We start from the raw sequence: 18,984 nt of genomic DNA, 5'->3' as shown, positions 1-18,984 counted from the left end.
GGTTTGGCACCTCCCAACAGGGATACAGTTTGGGGTTTTACATAGTGACAGATAAGCATATAATCATAGTAATACCTGCATCTGAATGGGGCTTTGTGGTTTACAAAGTGCTTTCACTCATCCTCTCATTACAACCTTGGCCACAACCCTGGAGGAGCTAGCGCGTATCACCAGCACGGCAAGATCATGAAGTGAGCACTATTCTAAGAGCTTTATTAGCTCGTTGAGAGATTTAGTAATGAAGGCCCAGAGAGGACTAAGCAAGGTGACCAAGATCTCAGAGCTGGAAGAGGCAGATCCAGCCACTGGAGCCCAGCATCTGGCCTGGCGGCTGGCTCGTGCTCATGGGGCTCCCACCCTCTATTCTCCTCACTTACTGAGGAGGAAACCAAGCTCAGCAACATCAAATGGTTCTCCTGAGACCTGCGCCCACAGGGACAGAGTTTGAGCTCAACTCCTGTTCACTGAAGAGTTGGTGATAAAACGGGCAAAGTCACAAACACAAAGGATGTCAGCACCTGGCGGGTACGTGGATACTACGGCGCTTCCTCTCAGCTACAGGAGCGGCTGCAGGTGCACGCGAGGGGCCACCAGAGTGGACCCCATGTGGGGGCCCCTGGCTGAAGGAGGGAAGGGCTTCAGTTCATGGGGACACGTCACCACCTCGAGGGGGACACCAGCTACCGGAGAGGAATGTGTGGACGTTAGCGCTGACAGGTTTGCTTCGCTGATCTGCCAAAACTTACATACATAACCTCTCAATCCTAAATGTACATATATCACATAAAAATGCAAATTCATAGAATGCTCTCTGGAAGTATACCCACCACACACTTGGCAACGGCTGCCTATGGTGGGGGGGGGCGGCAGAGGAAAGGGGGGCTTTTACTTTTATGCTTCGTACTTCTGCCTCGGTTGAATTATTTCTTACAATAAGCACAACACATGATATAGAAGAAAAATCAATCGTCACATCTATCTATCTGTAAAGAGGGACCCAATGTTAACAGTAGGTATCCTTGAAAGATAATATTATGGGTAATATTTTCCCGTACTACTTAGTATTTCCCAGGCTTTCCACAGTGAGCACATCTATTACTTTTATATTAAACAGAACCATATGAAATGAAATTGCCATTGTTTGCACGTTGAAAGTGATTGGATATTGGCCATTTCATGCGATTCAGCTTACTAAAAATTCACACATCAACATTCAACAACTATTTATGGAGGGACTGCTCTGCGCCAGGTCCATATCCAGACGATTCTTTTTTTATTTTTTTTAAAGAAAGTATATAAACCAGGACTTCCCTAGTGGCACAGTAATTAAGAATCCGCCTTCAAAAAAAAAAAAAAAGAATCATCCTGCCAATGCAAGGGACACGGGTTCGAGCCCTGGTCCAGGTAGATCCCACATGCTGCGGAGCAAATAAGCCCGTGCACTGCAACTACTGAGCCTGCGTTCTAGAGCCAGCAAGCCACAACTACTGAGCCTGCACGCCACAACTACAGAAGCCCACGCACCTAGAGCCCGTGTTCCGCAACAAGAGAAGCCACCACAATGAGAAGCCTGTGCACTGCAACAAAGAGTAGCCCTGGCTCACCGCAACTAGAGAAAGCCCGTGTGCAGCAGCGAAGACCCAATGCAGCCAAAAATAAATATTTATTTTTTTAAAAAATGTAAATAAACCAAGCTAGGCCTCCCTTGTAGGCAGGACCCGAGGTTACTATCTCTGTATCCCCAGGAACTTGTGTAAATATGTGTCCAGACCATACGTGTTTGGCTGAGTGAAAAGATAAATTTGTAGACAGAAGGACAATAGATGTCCATCAACAGGCACACGCATGCAATTATACATCCTAAGTAATCAACAACAAACACAGTATCCCTGTAGGAAAAGAAGAGGGCAGACAAAGAAGAGGACGGGTCAGATTCTGGGTAACCTGATAATCGTGCTGATCTTTATTGCTCTGGCAGGGCGACAGGAACAGAGAAGCAGTGGGAAAGGGAGAGGTATAGGGGGCGTGCAGGCTGCAGAGGGACACGGCCGTGGTCAGAGGGCAGCCCAGGGAGGCAAACATACCTCCAGCCCCGAGCAGCAGTTCCAGCGGAACGGTCCCTGGAAACAAACAGTTCCTCAGCCGCCCCAATCCCTTAAACAGCACACCCTGCCAGGCCGGGAACATTCCGTCAGTCTCTGGAGAGCTGTCCTGCCATCTAAGCAGCAGTGGGCTCCTCTATATTAACTTCAATTTTCACGTGGACTATAATTCTTTTATTAAGACCTGATGCCTAAATTTTCCAGGAGTGGAGACCACCCTCCCCACCAAACCTCAAATTACAGCTGTAGAATTTTACCTCTAGCGTTTGTGTCCTGCGACAAGGCAAGATGCGCAGGGTTCTTAGAGCAGGCAGGGGGAAATGCGTGTAAAACGGAAGAAGGTGGACTTCCCTGGTGGCGCAGTGGTTGAGAGTCTGCCTGCCGATGCAGTGGACGCGGGTTCGTGCCCCGGTCCGGGAGGATCCCACATGCCACAGAGCGGCTGGGCCCGTGAGCCAAGGCCGCTGAGCCTGCACGTCCGGAGCCTGTGCTCCGCAACGGGAGAGGCCACAGCAGTCAGAGGCCCGCGTACCGCAAAAAAAAAAAAAAAAAAAAGGGGGGAGAAGGCACCCCAAGCACCACGTTTCAGTTTGCAGCCAAAGAGAAGTGCTAGCATGATGTAAGGTCCGGAAATGTCACCTGAGGACTTCTTGAAAAAGTTCAATGGGTTAGGCTGAAGAGGAGACAGAGAGAGAGCAAGATGGCTGAACTCAAATACTAGGAGGGCTGCTGGGTAGAGAACAAGAGGCAGACGTGTGCACTTCCTCTGGATAAACTAGAACCAGGACTAGATGCTAAGAGGAGGCAGGATGGGGCTCCAGTAGGAGGGCCAGGAGCAAAGGACCACCTGAAGCTTATCCACCCCCTGTAAAACCTGCTGACCTTACACGCACAGCTGGCAGGATCCTCTCCAAAACTTTCCTGCACATCTGCTCCGACTTCTGGAGTGTCTCCCAAAAGTCAGTTGTGTTTAGTCCCAAACCTGCTTATGTCAGTTGTTTTTTGGTATTATATTTACATAACTTACTGAAGAACCTAAACAGATAAAATATGAGTATGAAAGACAGCTGTTATTTCTAAGAAAAGTAAAGTGAACATTTTGGAAGTTCCTGAATGAATGTAAGTAGCTAATAGAAACTGCTACTGAATTAGACGTGGGCAAAACGGCAAAAATTTAGCCAAAAAAAAAAAGTCATAAAAATCTAGGATTCTGCACCTAGATTAGTTCCAAGTGACTTTTAATCCTCCCTCCACTTTAAGGAAACTAGAAATTACAGAGGACACATCTTAGCTACAAAAGGCCTCAAGGAACACCAACAAGAGCACCCAGATGCGAAGGAAAGATTTTTCCTTTCCACAAAAGCTGAGCAGCTAAATGTTTTCCACTGAAATAAGCTATTTTAATGCATATAAATGTATATATTTATGTGCAATTTTTTGTGATTGCTGGATTCTACTGACTTTTAAAAACCTACTTTGTTGAGTTATAGTTTGCATACAATAAAGAGCACCCGTGTAAAATGTGTATTTTGGGAATTCCCTGGCGGTCCAGTGGTTAGGACTCTGCACTTCCACCGCAGGGGGCCGGGGTTCAATCCCTGGTTGGGGAACTGAGATCCCCCAAGCCACGTGGCATGGCCTAATAATAATAATAGTAGATAATAAAATGTATATTTTGATGAGTGTTGACAAATTCACACAGCTGTGTGACTACATCCACAATCACCACAGGGAACGCTTCCTTCACCTCAGAATGTTCTTTGTGCCCCATCCAAACCCCCCCTTGCCCCACAGTGTCTAAGGCATCATGGCTCTTACACACACAATGTGTCAAGGTCATCCAATGACCACCGGTGCTTACCACCATCTAGCTTTGTTTTTACTCCCTTTTTTTCACATACAGTAAAATTCACTCTCTTTGGTGTATAATTATGTGTTCTGATACACAGTTATGTGACCACTATCACAATAATTTAACTTTTTACATTAACTGGCCAACCACCTGTCTCAATCTCATCAGATTAGAGGACTTGCACTGCATTTGGACCTAGAAGGCTTGGACTTGACACCAGCCACACTGTATCTTCACTCTGATCCTGGGCACTTTATTACCCCTGTAAATTGAACTGTGAGCTCCACGATCTTTTCTACCGCTAAATCCAGTGATAAGTGTCATGAGGTGTGCGTGAAAACGAACAAAATGAGGCCACCCAGGAGCAACGGGGACACCCCACAGCCCTGTGTCCCCTTTATTCGCAATAAAGGAAACAAGCTCCACACAGCTCAAGCATTCAACCTAATGGAAGAACAGGTTTGACACTCCTCCAGTCCAAATCATTCCAGAGACTTCCTTCACTGTCTCCCCCACTTGCCACTAAATTTTTTTTTAAACATCTTTATTGGAGTATAATTGCTTTACAATGCTGTGTTAGTTTCTGCTGTATAACAAAGTGAATCAGCTCTATGTATACATATATCCCCATATCCCCTCCCTCTTGCATCTCCCTCCCACCCTCCCTATCCCACCCCTGTAGGTGGTCACAAAGCACTGAGCTGATCTCCCTGTGCTATGGGGCTGCTTCCCACTAGCTATCTATTTTACATTTGGTAGTGTACATATGTCCATGCCACTCTCTCACCTCGTCCCAGCTTACCCTTCCCCCTCCCCGTGTCCTCAAGTCCTTTCTCTGCGTCTCCTGCTACTAATCTTAACTGATTCCTCCAAAAAGAAGGAATAAAGGAAAAAGATATGAAGTGAAAAGCCACGGCTGTGATGCAAACCAACAACCCTGCATCAAAAGTACAGAATTGTTTGTCCTCATAGGGAACTTCAACTGAAAAGCATGTGTCTCATTTCTAAGACAACAAGAAAAATGGTGGCCCAGCAAAAAAATTAATAAATAAATAAATAATGGGGTGATGAGTGTCTGATGACCCAATCCAGGTGCCCTCCAGACATCCAGAGCATGGAGCTGCTCTTCCCTCCCTTGCGGTTGGCCCCAGCTTTTTAAAAATTCCTCTCCATCAGAGCCACTAATACTAATGACAGCGACAGCCAAAGCACAAGCATTTTTCTAGCACCAGCTGTGTATCCGGCCCTGCACCAACCAAAAGGACATGTTTTCATCGCTAGTGTGTGTTTCATCCCTACCCTAACCCAGCGAAGGAGGTGTTATTAGGCCACTTCACAGAGCAGAAACTAGACTTAGATTGAATAATGTACACAGGATCCCCCAGCTGGTAAGTGGGGGGAGCCAGGAAGTAAACCAAGTCAATGACTATGAAGCCAGGGCTCTCAGATTCCCGAAGCAGAAAAGCCCACCCACGGGTCAGGTTTCCGAGGCCCCTTCGTTAGTTTAAAACGTAGAGGTCAGTTGGTCTGAGACAGGACACTGATGGGACAGGACATGGTGGTTCCCTAAAGTAACCACCTACATTGGGCCCTTTACTGAAATAAAGAGGCAGTGTCCCAGATCTGTCCCCAGAGATGGGCAATATAATATTCACAACTACAACCCCAATTTAGGGAAGGGGGGATTCATGTGTCTTCCAGAGTGCTCAATACCGCACAATGAAATGAATGAAAGATAATCTGTAATCATGCGTAGGAGTTTAGAAAACAGAGTGCTGACAAGTGAGAAACTGTGGCACTTTTCTGGCAATCTGGGGAAAGCTGTGTCTAGCTGACAGCGTCGCCCAGTGCTGGGAAACCAGCCCGGGGGGCGGCAGGGGGCAGCTCCCAGCCCCAGCCTGGGAAGATGACCGCCCCCCAGCACCAGGCAATGCCCTTTGCTCAGATTCCCCTCCAGGAAATTAGTGATTTGGTTTCTTAGGAATTTGCAGTAAATTTGTGCCAAATAACAGAGTATTCCCCTTCCTGGGAGGGTGGGAAGGGCCACCTACCACCAGCAGGTCGGTGACTAAGCCTTGGGCTTATGGGTCAGTCTCTTAAGAATGAAACCCAGGGGGATCAATTCCCCAGGGCCCGGTCCCCTTGGGTGAAAAACTCAGCCTTCCAGGGGCAGCCGAGGAGCCCACCTAGGGCCAACTCTGGCCTGGAAAGGTGGTTGCCCAGCCTGACGCTGCCAGCTCTGACTCAGCTGGCCCCAAGTTACATTTCATGGGGACCAGTCCTAAAATGACACGGAACACAACCCACAACCACGGAAATCCCGCAAGGGTTCAAATCCAGTCTGCTTACGCTGGGGTTTTGAATGGGGGTAAAGCGTGGGGTGGGATTTCTTCTGAAACGTGTCATTTTCTTTTCTGTTTACAACAAAGAAAGTGCTCTTGAAGAGAGGAACGGGAAAGGGGAAGACAAGGTTTCATTACTAATCAAAGAAAATTTCTTCGGAACCACAAAGAGGAATTTTGCTGGGAGAAACAGCTGAAAACGTGATCAGAGGAAGGAAGGAGCATTAGATATAAAATCACCAGGAGGGGACAGGAGAGAGGCAATGGGCCTGCTAGTATTACATACAAATAATAATAATAATAAGATGATAAATAATAATAAGATGATAAATAATAAGATGATAAATACATAAAATTAATAAATTAAGAGTAACCAAATGCCCTACAGAAAAGGAACAGTTGAGTTAATTATGGTACATTTAGCCAACATCATGTTATGCAGCCATTAAAAATGATGATTGCAGGGCTTCCCTGGTGGCGCCTGCACATTCAGAGTCCGCCTGCCGATGCAGGGACACGGGTTCGTGCCCCGGTCCGGGAAGATCCCACATGCTGCAGAACAGCTAGGCCCGTGAGCCACGGCCGCTGAGCCTGCGCGTCCGGAGCCTGTGCTCCGCAATGGGAGAGGCCACAACAGTGAGAGGCCCACATACAGCAAAAAAAAAAAAAAAAAAAAAAGTGGCAAAGGAGTACTGATTAGCACTCTTGAAGAGTTATATAAGTCTTGCTTTAAAAACATCATTCTCAAATCACTTAGGTTAGCACCAGAACATTTCCCTAGCCTGGATCTAACCAAAAATTTATCAAACTGTCAACCAGAGTTGATGAGGAAGGAAGTAAAGATAAAAGCAAAGCAGGAAGGTATTTATTCAACAAACATTTATAGAGTGACAGTCAGGACCAAGGCACTGCAAGGGGCTGCAGAGGGCCTGTGCTATTGGTCTTACTCTCCTTGAGGCAAACAACAACCTGCTAGGAAGACAAATTCGACATGTTTCTGAAGGATGCACACTGGCAAATTCCCACCTCCTGGGAAAGGAACACAAACATGAGAGCCAGGCTGCCCATCTAGCTGACATGTGGACAGAAAGGGCCGGCACTGGTGCTGGGGTCGTGACTAGAGGCAGGTGTGCCTCCCCGTAACCTAGTGCAGTACCCTGGACAGAGAGGGTATGCGTGTTGGAAAAGTTAAGAAAAAAAATTCTTCTGAAGGTAAGGTAAGGCAAAGCCCATGCAGGTGAACCACGAGCCATCATCTTTTCATGTGCGATGCAGTTTCTAACTTTCTGAAAAATCTTAGAAATGATGTATTGGCTCTCATAGAGAACCAATACCTTCAAAAAGTTACATACAGTCATCTCTCAGTATCTTCAGAAGACTGGTTCTAGGGGCCTCCGTGGACAGCAATGGCATATATAAAATGGCACAGTACAACGAAGGCAGTCAGCCCTCCATATCTGCAGCTTTCACATTCACAGATACAGAGGGCTGACTACACAGCCAACTAGACAGTGGACCACATTTCTCACTTCTGAGGCATCCTGTGGTACCCCACCCAGACTCATGGCTCTCTTCATCTCTTCTCCCCAACATCCACCACGTGCCACCTGGTTTAGTAAATAGCCTCAGAAGACGGCTGCCCTCCATTCCTTCCTTCCCTGTATGTACATATCACCCTCATGTCAAGGCGTAGAATCAATTTCCCCTTATCTTGCACCTGGGTTACCCCTGTGATGTGCTTTGACCAATAGTGATGCGTCTAGCCTTTAAAACCTCTGATAGCTACCACTGTCTCCCAGACACCACCATGCCGTGAGGAAGCCCAAGCTAACCACTTGGAGGGGTCACTGGAGAAGCTCAACGGCTTCAGACATGTGAGTAAGGCCTTCTTAGAGCTTGCCAACAAAGCTGTCAGCTGAATGCCGGCAATGAATGAAATAGTCCAGGCAGCCAAGTGAGTGACCTCGGCCAGTGCCACGTGAGGCAGAGAAGCATCCAGCTGAGCACAGTCAACCCAGAGAATCATGAGATAAACTGTTATTGTTTTAAGCCAAGAACAGTTGTTATTGCTTTAAATTTTGAGGTTATATGTTATATAACCATGGATAACTGAAACAGGGTAAATGAAGGAATACATGTGCAGTAATGCCACTGAGAAACGGGCCAACCCACATTAGTGAACTTCCTAGAGAGCCAAAATGTAATCCTTATTTGTCCAAATGTGTTCTTATCCATTTCTGACAAAAACGTTTTTAGAATGCAGTATTAGGCCTCACTTTATACTGACTGTAATTTAATATTCTCTTGAAGTGGGCGTCATGATTACAGATATTGGTTACTACAATGTCCTGTAATGTAACAATGCCTCCTAAAGGTGCATAAGGAATGTCGGCTGCAACACTGAACCCCCAGACAGCTCTGCTCCTTGATCAGCGGCAATACTTCTGCCGCTAGAAACACCTCCTCAACCCCCATGTTGTTCCTTCTCATGGTTGTGGGTGGAGAAACTAAAGACCCAATCCTGTTGGAACTGTATCTCAACAGACTATTACGGAAGATCTTTTATGACTGCAGAAGAGAAGGAACTCTGGAATCCCACTGACCTATATTCGAACCCTGCTCCTCTACCTTCTAGCTATGTGGCTCCGGACAAGCCATTTCACTCATCACACATTTCAGTTTCCCCATCTGTAAAAAGAAAATACTTTCTACCTCTTGCTGGAAAATACTTGACTGAAATACAGCAAGAGTTCAGTAAACTGAGTACCTTGTCCATCCCCATGTTCGCTGGGTTTCCACCTAGGGGTTATCTCTGAGCTCACACGTCTGAGTGTCGGTCAGGACTGTACCCGCGGTAAAGTAGATCATCACGAGTGCATATGTTCATGAGGGGACAGCTGGGGGTTGGCTGAAGGTTTATTCGGGGTTGGAGCACCCTACTGGGATTCACTGCACATTGATGAAGAAATTGCAGAATAACCTGGAGTCCTAGCAATTCTGCCTCTTGGAGATTTCGCCAGACTTTGGCATGGAGACTGGTGCCTGGCCCTGGCCCCACTGAAGCGGCCCTCTCCAGAAAAACCCGGCTGATGACAAAGTGTTGATTTAAAATAATAAACACGAGGACTCCGATGTGCATGGCAAAATGTCAGTGAAATCACGTGGGTGAAAGGTGGGACCTAAAATGCATTTGCACGATGATGCCAGACTAGAAACACCCTGTTTACACACAGAAAAGGATCAGAAAAGGCCCCAGAGAAATGTGACCAAGGGAAGCATTGAGGGGGGAACTTTCTGCAAAGTTGTTTACATGTTCAATAATTGACTATTCTTCCCCCCACGTGCAGCTGGATTCGATGGCCTCCTGGTCCCCTTCTGTGCATTTCCTTATTATCCCGGTTCCTACATGATACCCATATGCACGCTTTTTGTAGAGGATGAGCCATCTGTGGGACAGGGGCAGAGCCCAGGGCCAAAGGACCAAGAACCGGGTTGGCTTTGCCCCCTCCCAGCCTGTGTCCTGCACACACGCCTCAGCTGCTCAGAGCCCCAGGCTGCTGCCTCCCCGCCCAGCTCCCGTTCCTGCTTCCCCCACTCACTTCTCATATACTCCTGGCCACGTTCCCAACAGGAACATTCTGTCACAGGCTTCTCCCTGCCCTTGCAACCAATTCCCAGGGTGAAACAGAGGGGCGCTTCCTATGATATTTTAGGTCCTCCCACCTCTTGGCACTATTCTTCAACACTGCTTATAGCAAAGACATCTGGGGGCAGCCACAGATGCAGGAAGGAGGCCCAGATGCCAGCTTCCAGAGAAAAAGAGGCTTTCAGGGAAGCCCCCTGCCCCTCACACCCACCATCTCACTCACCAGTGATCCCTCCCTAGTTATCCAGCCCCTCTGTCTTCTCTCGTCCTCCTGAGTCTCAGTTTCCTCATCTGTAAAATGGAGCCAGTAGCACCCAGGATTGATTGAGACGATGTGTATGAACTTTAGCTGCAGCCTACAGACAGGGCACCTGAAGCATCAGCTTCCTCACACCCTCCCCACTGAAGCCCCCCGGAGCCGAATGTTCACTCACCGGGCGAATGATTTGCTCTGTGGTTTGTAGGTGTGAAAGGAATCACACATCCACTGCTCTATCATGTTCTCATTTGTGAATAAAGGTCTTAACAGGCTAGTAACGCCAAGAGAGAGTTTTGCCCCTAAATAGCCTTTCTGCTGTGAAATAAAGCTATAAAATATTTTTCAGGGGTTCCTCGCTCCTAACTTGCCACAGTCTCATTCCTTTAAGGACCCTGTCAGAAGCTAACAGGTGTCTGTGAGGCACATGTGAGGGTCTTGGGAGCAGCCACGGGCCGCAGGAATGTTCCCTACCTCGGCTGCATTTTCTCCCCACTCCCATCTCCCCCTTCATCCTCCCCCATCAGCAGCTACCTGGTCCTGCCCTCCACCCCCTCCTGCTTCATCAGCTCACCCCTTGGGCGGCTCGGGGTGAGTAAAAGGCAAGCTGGGCCAGGAGCCAGGCAAGGGGAGGGATGTGGGAAAGGCCTGCCAGCGCAGCTTGCTCCTCCCACCCTCCAACCCCATGCCACGCTCTCCTCCACCACAGCCTCCGACGGCATGATCTGACGCCCTTCAGTCCCAGACCCCAAAGGCTGCGAGGCCGTACCTGTTGCTCAGTTAGAGCCACCCATTCACTGATAAACGGAGCCCCAGCATCGCCCCATCTCACAGCCCCGGACTCCACCTGCTGTTCAGTGGGAACCCCGACCTGCCTACCTCCCAAGAGAAGAACCCAGGCAACGCAGGCTGTGTGGCTTGTCTCTGACACTTCAGGCTACCCTGAGGCCCCTGTGTCCTTCTGTCTTTCTCCCACAGAGCCAAATACGGGTTTGAGGGGATGAAGGGTGCAGAGGAAGAAGACTTGGGCACTGGAAAGGTTCCTTCAGTGCTGCCGGTGACAGCAGCACTCACAAACCCCCAGAAATCCAGTGTCTGCTTCTAACTGGGAAACTGGGTTCATCCCCCCACCAGCCCAGAAGGGGGTCTCTGGCTGGAGCCAACAGGTGACGGGAGAAGAGAAAGAAAAAGGGAGTCTATGGGCAGAAGAAAGCAAAGCAAGGAGGTGCCGGGGGCTGGTGCTACTCTGATTGTGGGGGGAGAGGGGGTCTGGTTGCCGGTTCTCATATCCCTGTCCTCCAGCCCCTGCCCACTCCTATCCCTGATGGTGCCCCATGCCGGGAGGTAACAGGGGACCAGGGGAGCTGCAGGCAGGTGAGCGAGCTTCATTCCATGGCCGGGGGGGGGGGTAGGGGGGGTCGGTGTCTAGGTGCTCTCTCCATGACAACACGGGGCCACAGGGGGCTCAGAGTTCCACCATATTCTGAGAGACCAAATGCAGGGACACTGTGACTTAAGACTTTGGTGAGTGGGCCTGGGAACCCAGGCACCTTTCAAAAAGTCACATGATGGGACTTCCCTGATGGGCCAGTGGGTAAGACTCCACGCTCCCAATGCAGGGGGCCCAAGTTTGATCCCTGGTGGGGGAACCAGATCCCACATGCATGCTGCAACTAAAGATCCTGCATGCTGCAACTAAGACCTGGTGCAGCCTAAATAAATATTTTTTAAAATTGTTAAAAATAAATAAATATATATATATATATATATATATATAAGTCACATTAGTCCCAAACAAGTGACTCAGAAACTTCTGGAACACAGCCCACTGAAAGCTGGGGCCTCCTGCATTCTATCTCGGGCTCCCAAATGGACCTTGGGAGTCACCTCTCCCTCCCCATCTAGTCCCAAAGCTGCATCCAAGGCACTGCCTCCATGTCAAGGTCATGCTCTCCTGGGATGCTAATATTGCTATTCTTGATTTACTTATTTTTTTATCTTTTTTTTCTGTTTCCTAATCTTTTGGAGTTTTTCTTAGCAGCGCCCAAAGGACACCAGCAATCAAGGGTTCAGCCTCTTGGGCTCCAGTGGGGAGAATTTCTGATTTGCTCCCTTCATGGGCAGCAAAGCACATGGGAAACTCATGTGGTCCAGGGGCCCTGGCAGAGAGGAAAGGGCTAGAAGTGACTGTTCAGTAAAAGGAAAGGGTTCAGAGTTTGATCCCAGGCCCCAGAGGCTGCCATGCCCACCTATCTGCCCCCAAGCTGTGCTTGTCACCGATTCCTGATAGGAATGCCTCTCGCCATTCTTGCCCAGACAGCTTCCAGCAGGGCCCTCAGCTGGCAACAGCACAACCTTAGGTTCAACAACCCGCAAGTCATGAGGGGAATAGCAGGCTGTCACCCTTTACGCACAGGGCATTGGGAGAAAAAGGGACTTTTCTGTGTGCCTGCACCAATCCGTGTGCACCAGCCCAGGGCTGGGCCCCTGCAGCATCAAGACACAAAGCTTCTGTGAGAGAGGACACTGTATGAGCCAGAATGGGAAAACAGGAAGAATATTGGTCCAAGAACTAGGAAAAATTTAAAACAGAAGAAAAACCTGTGTTTCAATCTAACTAAGCGGGAGGCAATGGGACGGCCCCACAGGTTTCTTGCATCAACCACCAACGGCACTGCTGCGCCCCTGGACACTCAGCCCCCAATCACAGGAGACTAATGGCTTTGGCCAAGATGGCGGTAGCAGTGTGAAGTAGTAGCAAGAGCACTGAAATGGGAATCTAGAAATGGACATTCCAGCCGCTGACTGCCACAACTAGCTGTGTGGCCTTAGACAGGTCACTCTCCATCTCTGGGCTCATATATAAAATAAGCAGGTAGTGGGTAGGACGCAGAGCTGTGGAATTCATTGACTCTAAGCCCTGTGGAGCCCCCGCCCCCAGATAGGTTACCAGATAATAAGTGCAGAAGGCCAGGAATCACACCTCCCGATCTCTGTGGCCCCTCAGAACCTACTCAGGGTCTTGGCACCCAGTGGGAGCACAAGACTATCTATTAGTTAAGCTGAGGCCAAAATTTCGCCCCTTCCACAGGAAGGCATCCTCCGGAACCAGCAGACACCCCCTCACTGTGGCCGGAGACCCTGGCCCCGTTTGCATCCCCATGACATGCCTTCTGTGGGGAGACCACCACTCCCTACATCATCTGACTGCTCGGGCACCCTGAGCTCCCAGCAGAAGTGGGATTTACGACAAACACACAGTCCTTCACGTCTCCTTATCTGAGGTTACCCACAACCTTTGATCTTAATAACAACCACTTTAGGCAGGCCAACTCTGTCCCCATTTGACAGAGGAGCACTGAGTCCACACACTCAGTCTCTCGCCGAAACCAGTCGATGACAAGCTAGAGACCAGAAGCCAAGGGTGCCCTCTTTCCCCACAAGAGGTCTTCCCAGCAGAGCTCAACGACAAACACAAGGCTGCCTTGCTCAAGACCAGGCCCAGGCGGGCCTTCCTGCCACCCACGCGGGCTGGGCACAGGTGACAGAGTGGCCAATGTCCGGAAATCCTCCAACCCCTAAGGCCAACCACAGACGAGCTCTATTGCAACGCCAGGGGTTGAGGGAGAGCTGGTCCTTCCTGCACAGGCAGATGAGAACCCCAGACCACGACCCCTGCCCCCTGACATTCTGACTCAAGGGCAAAGAAAACAATGCCACCCCCATCTCCAAAACGGGTACCACCTCAGCTGAGAGCTGCTGGGAAGAGAAGCCGCTGGGTGGGACAAAAGGTGAGACTCACCTCCCTCAGCAACTGCATCCCCTTCAGCCCGTCCCGCTGCTGCTGGGCCACGGTGACCCCCAAGACGAGCGTGTGCACGACGCAGGAGACTACAGAGATGATGACGATGGGGCTGAGGCTGAGGGGCAGCGTGATGAAGAAGGAGAAGACAAAGAAGGCCTGCCAGCCCACCGTGTCGCTGGCTGCATGGGCGCGGGAGAAGTTCAGGCCCAGGTAGGAGAAGACCTGGGCTGTTATCAGCAGCCACAGCAGGTAGGGCACCACTTTCCGGGTGACCCGGTTGGGCAGCAGCCCCTTTCTGCAGAGCACAAACAGGATGATGTCCAACACCAGCCCGACCCCGGCCACAGCCAGGGGAGCCAGCTTGTCACTGGAGAAGACCACCGCGCACATGACCACCACGTAGCAGTCGAAGAGGGCCGCGAATACCACCAGCACCAGCAGCGTCTCGTGGCGCTGCCTTTTGAAGTAGGTCTGGTACAGGTTCTCCAAGGACTCCGGCACGAAGGTCAGCCGCATGAAGCGAGGCAGGCACAGGCAGGATCCCGAGTTCCGGACAGAGATCTCATGGGTCCGGCCCACCCTGCGGTCAGGGTCAGAGGGCAGGCTGACGGAGTACTCGGCTGAGTACTCGGCCGAGTACTCAGGATCGGAGAAGCCCTGGGTCCTCGGCATCCTGGCTGGTGTCTGCTTCTACTGGCTCTGGAGAAGCGGACGGTGAACAGAGGAAGGACTCTGGAATGGGCCACCTACCAGGGCTCTTGGGGACCTGGGGCAGGCTGACGGCCGGCCCCCTCGGGCAGGAACACAGAGCTGGCTTCCCCGGCACAGGCAGCACTGACCATCTGGAACTTAAAAGGACATCACTGAGTAGAAGCCCCTCTTCCTTCCTACCTGTGCTTTCTCCACAACCCACCCCAGCTGTCCTCAAAGAATCCTTGCTCCAAGGGGCTCCAGAACCAGGGCCGTTCTCCCGCCTCCCCCATGCTCACTCCACCACCCGACCACACACACTTAGTCCTGTCTGCCCAAACACTCCGTCTCCTGTCTCTGCCTATGGACGGGCCTGGCCACCTCTCCATCCGTCGCACCCTTGGTCATCTTGTCTCTCTCAGTCCCTGACTTCCTCACGTAAATCTCCTCCAGGCCCAAGCCTTAGAAGGTCTAGATAAAACATGCTAGAAAAAAACCCAGAGCCATCCTGGGGGTTCCCGAATCTTCCTCTGTTTACTTCCTTTCCCACCCAGCCCCTCGGCCACTCGGGCTCCCCACCTCGGGGCACTGTTTGCCCTCCGGAAGGCTGGCCCTGCCCCTCCGTTTACCTGTGCAGAAACTCGGGAGCCGCGTGGTCCGGGCTGGTCCCCTCGCGGGCTGCGAGGCCGAGTCACGCGTGCAGCGGGAGGGGACAGGAGGGCTCAGCGGGCCCGGGGGCTGCTTCCCACGGAGCCGCGCCGCCCCGCCAGAGCCACGGTCCCCGGCCGGGGCGCGACTCCCCTGCCGTCAAGCCGGGAATCCGGCCGGGAGAGGCGCAGGACTGCCCCTCAGCATCCACAGGCGCCCGGCCGCAGGAGGAAGAAGGAGGAGGCGGCGGCGACGGAGGCTGGAAAATTCGGGGGCGCCCGCCCCTAGGGCTGCGGCTCGCGGGGCCGGCATGCGCGGCCGGATCCCTCCCTCTGGCCCCTCAGTGGTCGCGACGGCGCGGCTAGGGGCGCACCCGGGGCCCTCCGCTGAGGGAGCGAGGGCCGAAGCCGGGGAAGCCCGCCAGCATCCTCTGGCCCGCCCGCGCGCCGAGCGGAGCCAGCCGAGTCGGGGCGCTGCGCGCTGCACAGTGAGTCCCCGCGCGGCGCTGGCGTCTCCGGGGCCACGCGCGCTCCAGGCCCCGGGAGGCGGGCGGCGCCCCTCTCTCCCCGCAGTCGCCGCCCTCTCGGCGAGCGCGTCCGTAGTGGGGGGGGGGGGGGCCGGGGCGGGGGTGAGGCGCCCGGCTCCAGACCTGGCCCGGCGGGGGGAAGGAGGAGAAGCGTGAGGAGGAGCGCGGGGGCGAGTTGCAGGGCCCCTGGCGGCCCCAAGCTCCGACACCGGGCGGCGAGCTGGCGGCGACGGCTGCGTGGAAGCTCGGGGTGGGCGGTGGCAGGAAGGATGGGTTAATCAGCGCCTTCCCCCCCGCAGGCCCGTCTCAGAAGATAAAAACCCGGGACGTGCCCTCCCGCAGGTGAGGCGCGCTAGGGGCATCCCGGGCGCCCCCTCCTCTGCCGCAGCTTCCTTCCGGGCTCGGAGAGGCGGGGGCTGAGGTTTGCGGACGGCTCCCCCCGCCGGTGCGCCTGGCCTGTGTCCCCGCCCACCCTGGCAGCTTTCTGCAGAAGGGCCCGCAGCTGAGCCTGGTTCTTGAAGGAAGGGGGTAGGAGTGGCCCAGGAGGCACGTGGAATTGGGAGAGAACCTGCTTCAAAAAGATCTCTTGTGCACATTCCACCTGTTTGAGGCGTTTTTGAATTTACAAACTCTGTTAAAAACTCAAATGCTCCTTTGAATGGTTAAGTCGTTCAGTCTCTTACACGTTAGTATAAATTACTTTCCTTGGATTTGACAGAATATCTTGCCAAGCTCAACCACGGGCTTTAGGAATTTAGATAAAGGGAGAGGAGGGAGATAGGTTATTTTGGAGCAAAAGTAAGAATGTGGGGGAAAGAGTTGCTGAGGACAGCCAGCAGCATGAGAGGGTGGGCTCCCTGGGGAGAGGAGGAGATGTAGGTAAGAGAAGAGAGAAACTCAGCCATCCAGGCCCTGGATGAAGATGCCTCCTGGACCTCTTGAGATCATCCTTAAGGGCCCTTTCCAGAACCTCAGGTGTCAACTCACAAACCTCAGGGAATAGATTCATCAGCGAATTGATCCTATCACAGCTGCTTCTGTCCGACCCTCATACTAATTCAGAAAAGCTGCCAGCCTCAGCCCAAACTTGTCGGGGCTTTGCTTCCAAAGGTGAGGAATACAACATCAGATTTAGGAGGACAGTAATTTCAGTAAAGCAGCATTTCTCCCCATTGTTTCGGTTTGTTTGGAATCCAAACATTTATTTTGAATTGTTCTACAGTGTTACAGGAGGCATGATTTTTATGTTTAACAAAGGGACATGTGTTAATAAAGGGGGAAAAAAGCTGATAAATACTGTTTGGGCCTGCTTGGGCACAAGCGACACCCACATTGTGTCTTCTGTGAGTCCCTCCCCTTTTCCTGGCACACATGCCAACCCTTGGGGTTCTGGGGGGCTCCCCACTCGGCAAGGCCACGCCCAGCTCCTGGGCCCTGTGGGTTTTCTGCTGGGCCTTCTGCCACCACCTATGCCCCAGCCTCTCCCCCCCACACATCCCGTGAAGGAAGAGCGTTCCACACAGATACCCCTGGTAAAAACCCCGACCTCCTGCCCCTCCTGCCCTGACTGCTGAACTCACTGCTCCACTCCCTGCCCTTCCACAGTCCTCCTCTCTTGGCCGTGGGCACCTGTTCAGCAGACCTGTGCTGGGAGCACACAGGATGCCCAGCCGGGCCAGGCATCAGGAAAGACCAGAGAAAACACCCCACCCCTGCCCTCAGGATGCTTGCCAGCTCTGCCGGGGCACCACGTCCACAAAGACAGACCCTCAGTTGAGCACAGGTGACCTGAAGCACGGCCTTTCAGGACCACAGGGGAGCATCTGGTTGGCTGGAGCCTCTGCAAAGGCTCAGCAGCAGGACAGTACCCACAGCACACTCCCGTCCCTGCTCTGCATTCCGGGTTATGCGCACAGCCCTTCCCTATGGATGTGGGAAGCCCAGCAGGGCAGCTGCAGCCCCTCTCTGGGCCTCCCTGGAAGCCAGGGGCAACTGAGTGGATATTGCAGAGCAAGAGAGGTGATTGGGGAAAACGCAACTAGTCAGAGACAGGCAGTGAGGCCACAAGTCTCATCCGTCTCCCTCACAGCTGTTTCTCCAGGACATGGCGCCTAGTAGATACTCAAAGCAGCCGTTGAATGAATGGATGGTTTCCTTAGGAAGAAGTGGCACTTTATAAGTGTCCCTGAGCAGACCAACAGGACTTATTCATTGATGCTGAACATGTCCTGGTCCAGGAGAAATTAAAAATAACCACACTCAAGTGAAAATGGAGGGAGGTGCCTTATATTTTGCACTGTCACCTGCAAAGCTGTCATGCATTGCTTTTGCAATCAAAAGATACAGTAAATCTATCTTTAAAACACATACCAACACACACATGCACACACCCACACAACCGAAGGCCATGAATGGCTCTGTGAGTGACTTGCCTATGGCACGTGTCCTAAAGTGAAGACAGAATCACGGGCTTGGGGAGAAGCTTGGAGGGCACCCCAACCCTAGCCCAGGATCCCCTCGGACAGGATACCTCTTTGCAGAAGGCACGTTTTGTTTGTATGGTTTGAGACTAGATATGGATTGCTGAGAATTAATTATTATTGGATAAACAAGAGTGGTTTGGCCCCCTGGGGAAATGTGGTGGCTCCTGAATTCAGCAAACAAGAGATCAGAGCAGGACCCTGGTGTCCTGGGGAAAAAGAAGCGGGAGGAGAGACAGTTATCAGCTCCCCTGGTGCTGGGCCCTGGGAGAGCCCTGATTGGGGCCTTCCCTGAAAGCAAAGCCTGCATGCAGGTGGTTTAATTGGGAGAGTCATTCCTGGGGAAAGAAGTCAGGAAAGCCAGTAAATACAGGGGGCTGTGCCAGCGCGGTCACTGCCGTGGGCAGTGGGGCTTGATCCCTCTGGGACCCTCTGAGGAGCCTCGCAGAAGGCACCTCAGCCTGTTTGGCTGGGTGGCTGGAAGTGGGGAGTATTTATCCAGCTGCTTCCCTCCCACGGTGGTTAAGGGTCACGGGTCGGTGGGTTTCCTCTTGAGTACTCCCAGGTGCCTACAAGCCTCAGAGAGGCTGAGCAGTGAGGCAAGGTGCCTGCAGGGTGTACCCGCAGCAGTTGAGTA

At 51.9% G+C, this 18,984-nt stretch overlaps 1 protein-coding gene across 4 annotated transcripts in view; it reads right to left on the bottom strand.

Annotated features, from left to right (window-relative positions):
* ADCY3 (adenylate cyclase 3) overlaps positions 1–15,887 on the bottom strand; it is a 93,450-nt gene extending 77,563 nt beyond the window's left edge. The window contains exons 1-2 of one of the 4 annotated variants that reach the window (XM_030762991.2): positions 15,323–15,887; positions 14,001–14,851 (exon numbers count right to left, since the gene is read on the bottom strand). In XM_030762991.2, coding sequence (XP_030618851.1) covers positions 14,001–14,675 — 675 coding nt within the window. In that variant the 5' untranslated portion in view covers positions 14,676–14,851; positions 15,323–15,887. The remainder of the gene's footprint in view (positions 1–14,000; positions 14,852–15,322) is intronic. The other 3 variants (XM_022574311.3, XM_089922469.1, XM_022574314.3) reach the window with 3 other exon arrangements.
* Between the last annotated feature and the right edge of the window lie 3,097 nt (positions 15,888–18,984).

The sequence above is a fragment of the Delphinapterus leucas genome, chromosome 13 (genome assembly GCF_059928025.1).
Source record: "Delphinapterus leucas isolate spDelLeu-1000000601 "Yukka" chromosome 13, BTC_Dleu_Yukka2, whole genome shotgun sequence".
Lineage (NCBI taxonomy): Eukaryota > Metazoa > Chordata > Mammalia > Artiodactyla > Monodontidae > Delphinapterus > Delphinapterus leucas.
Note: the sequence above shows the minus strand (reverse complement) of the source record. Positions and strands in the feature narration are given on the sequence as shown.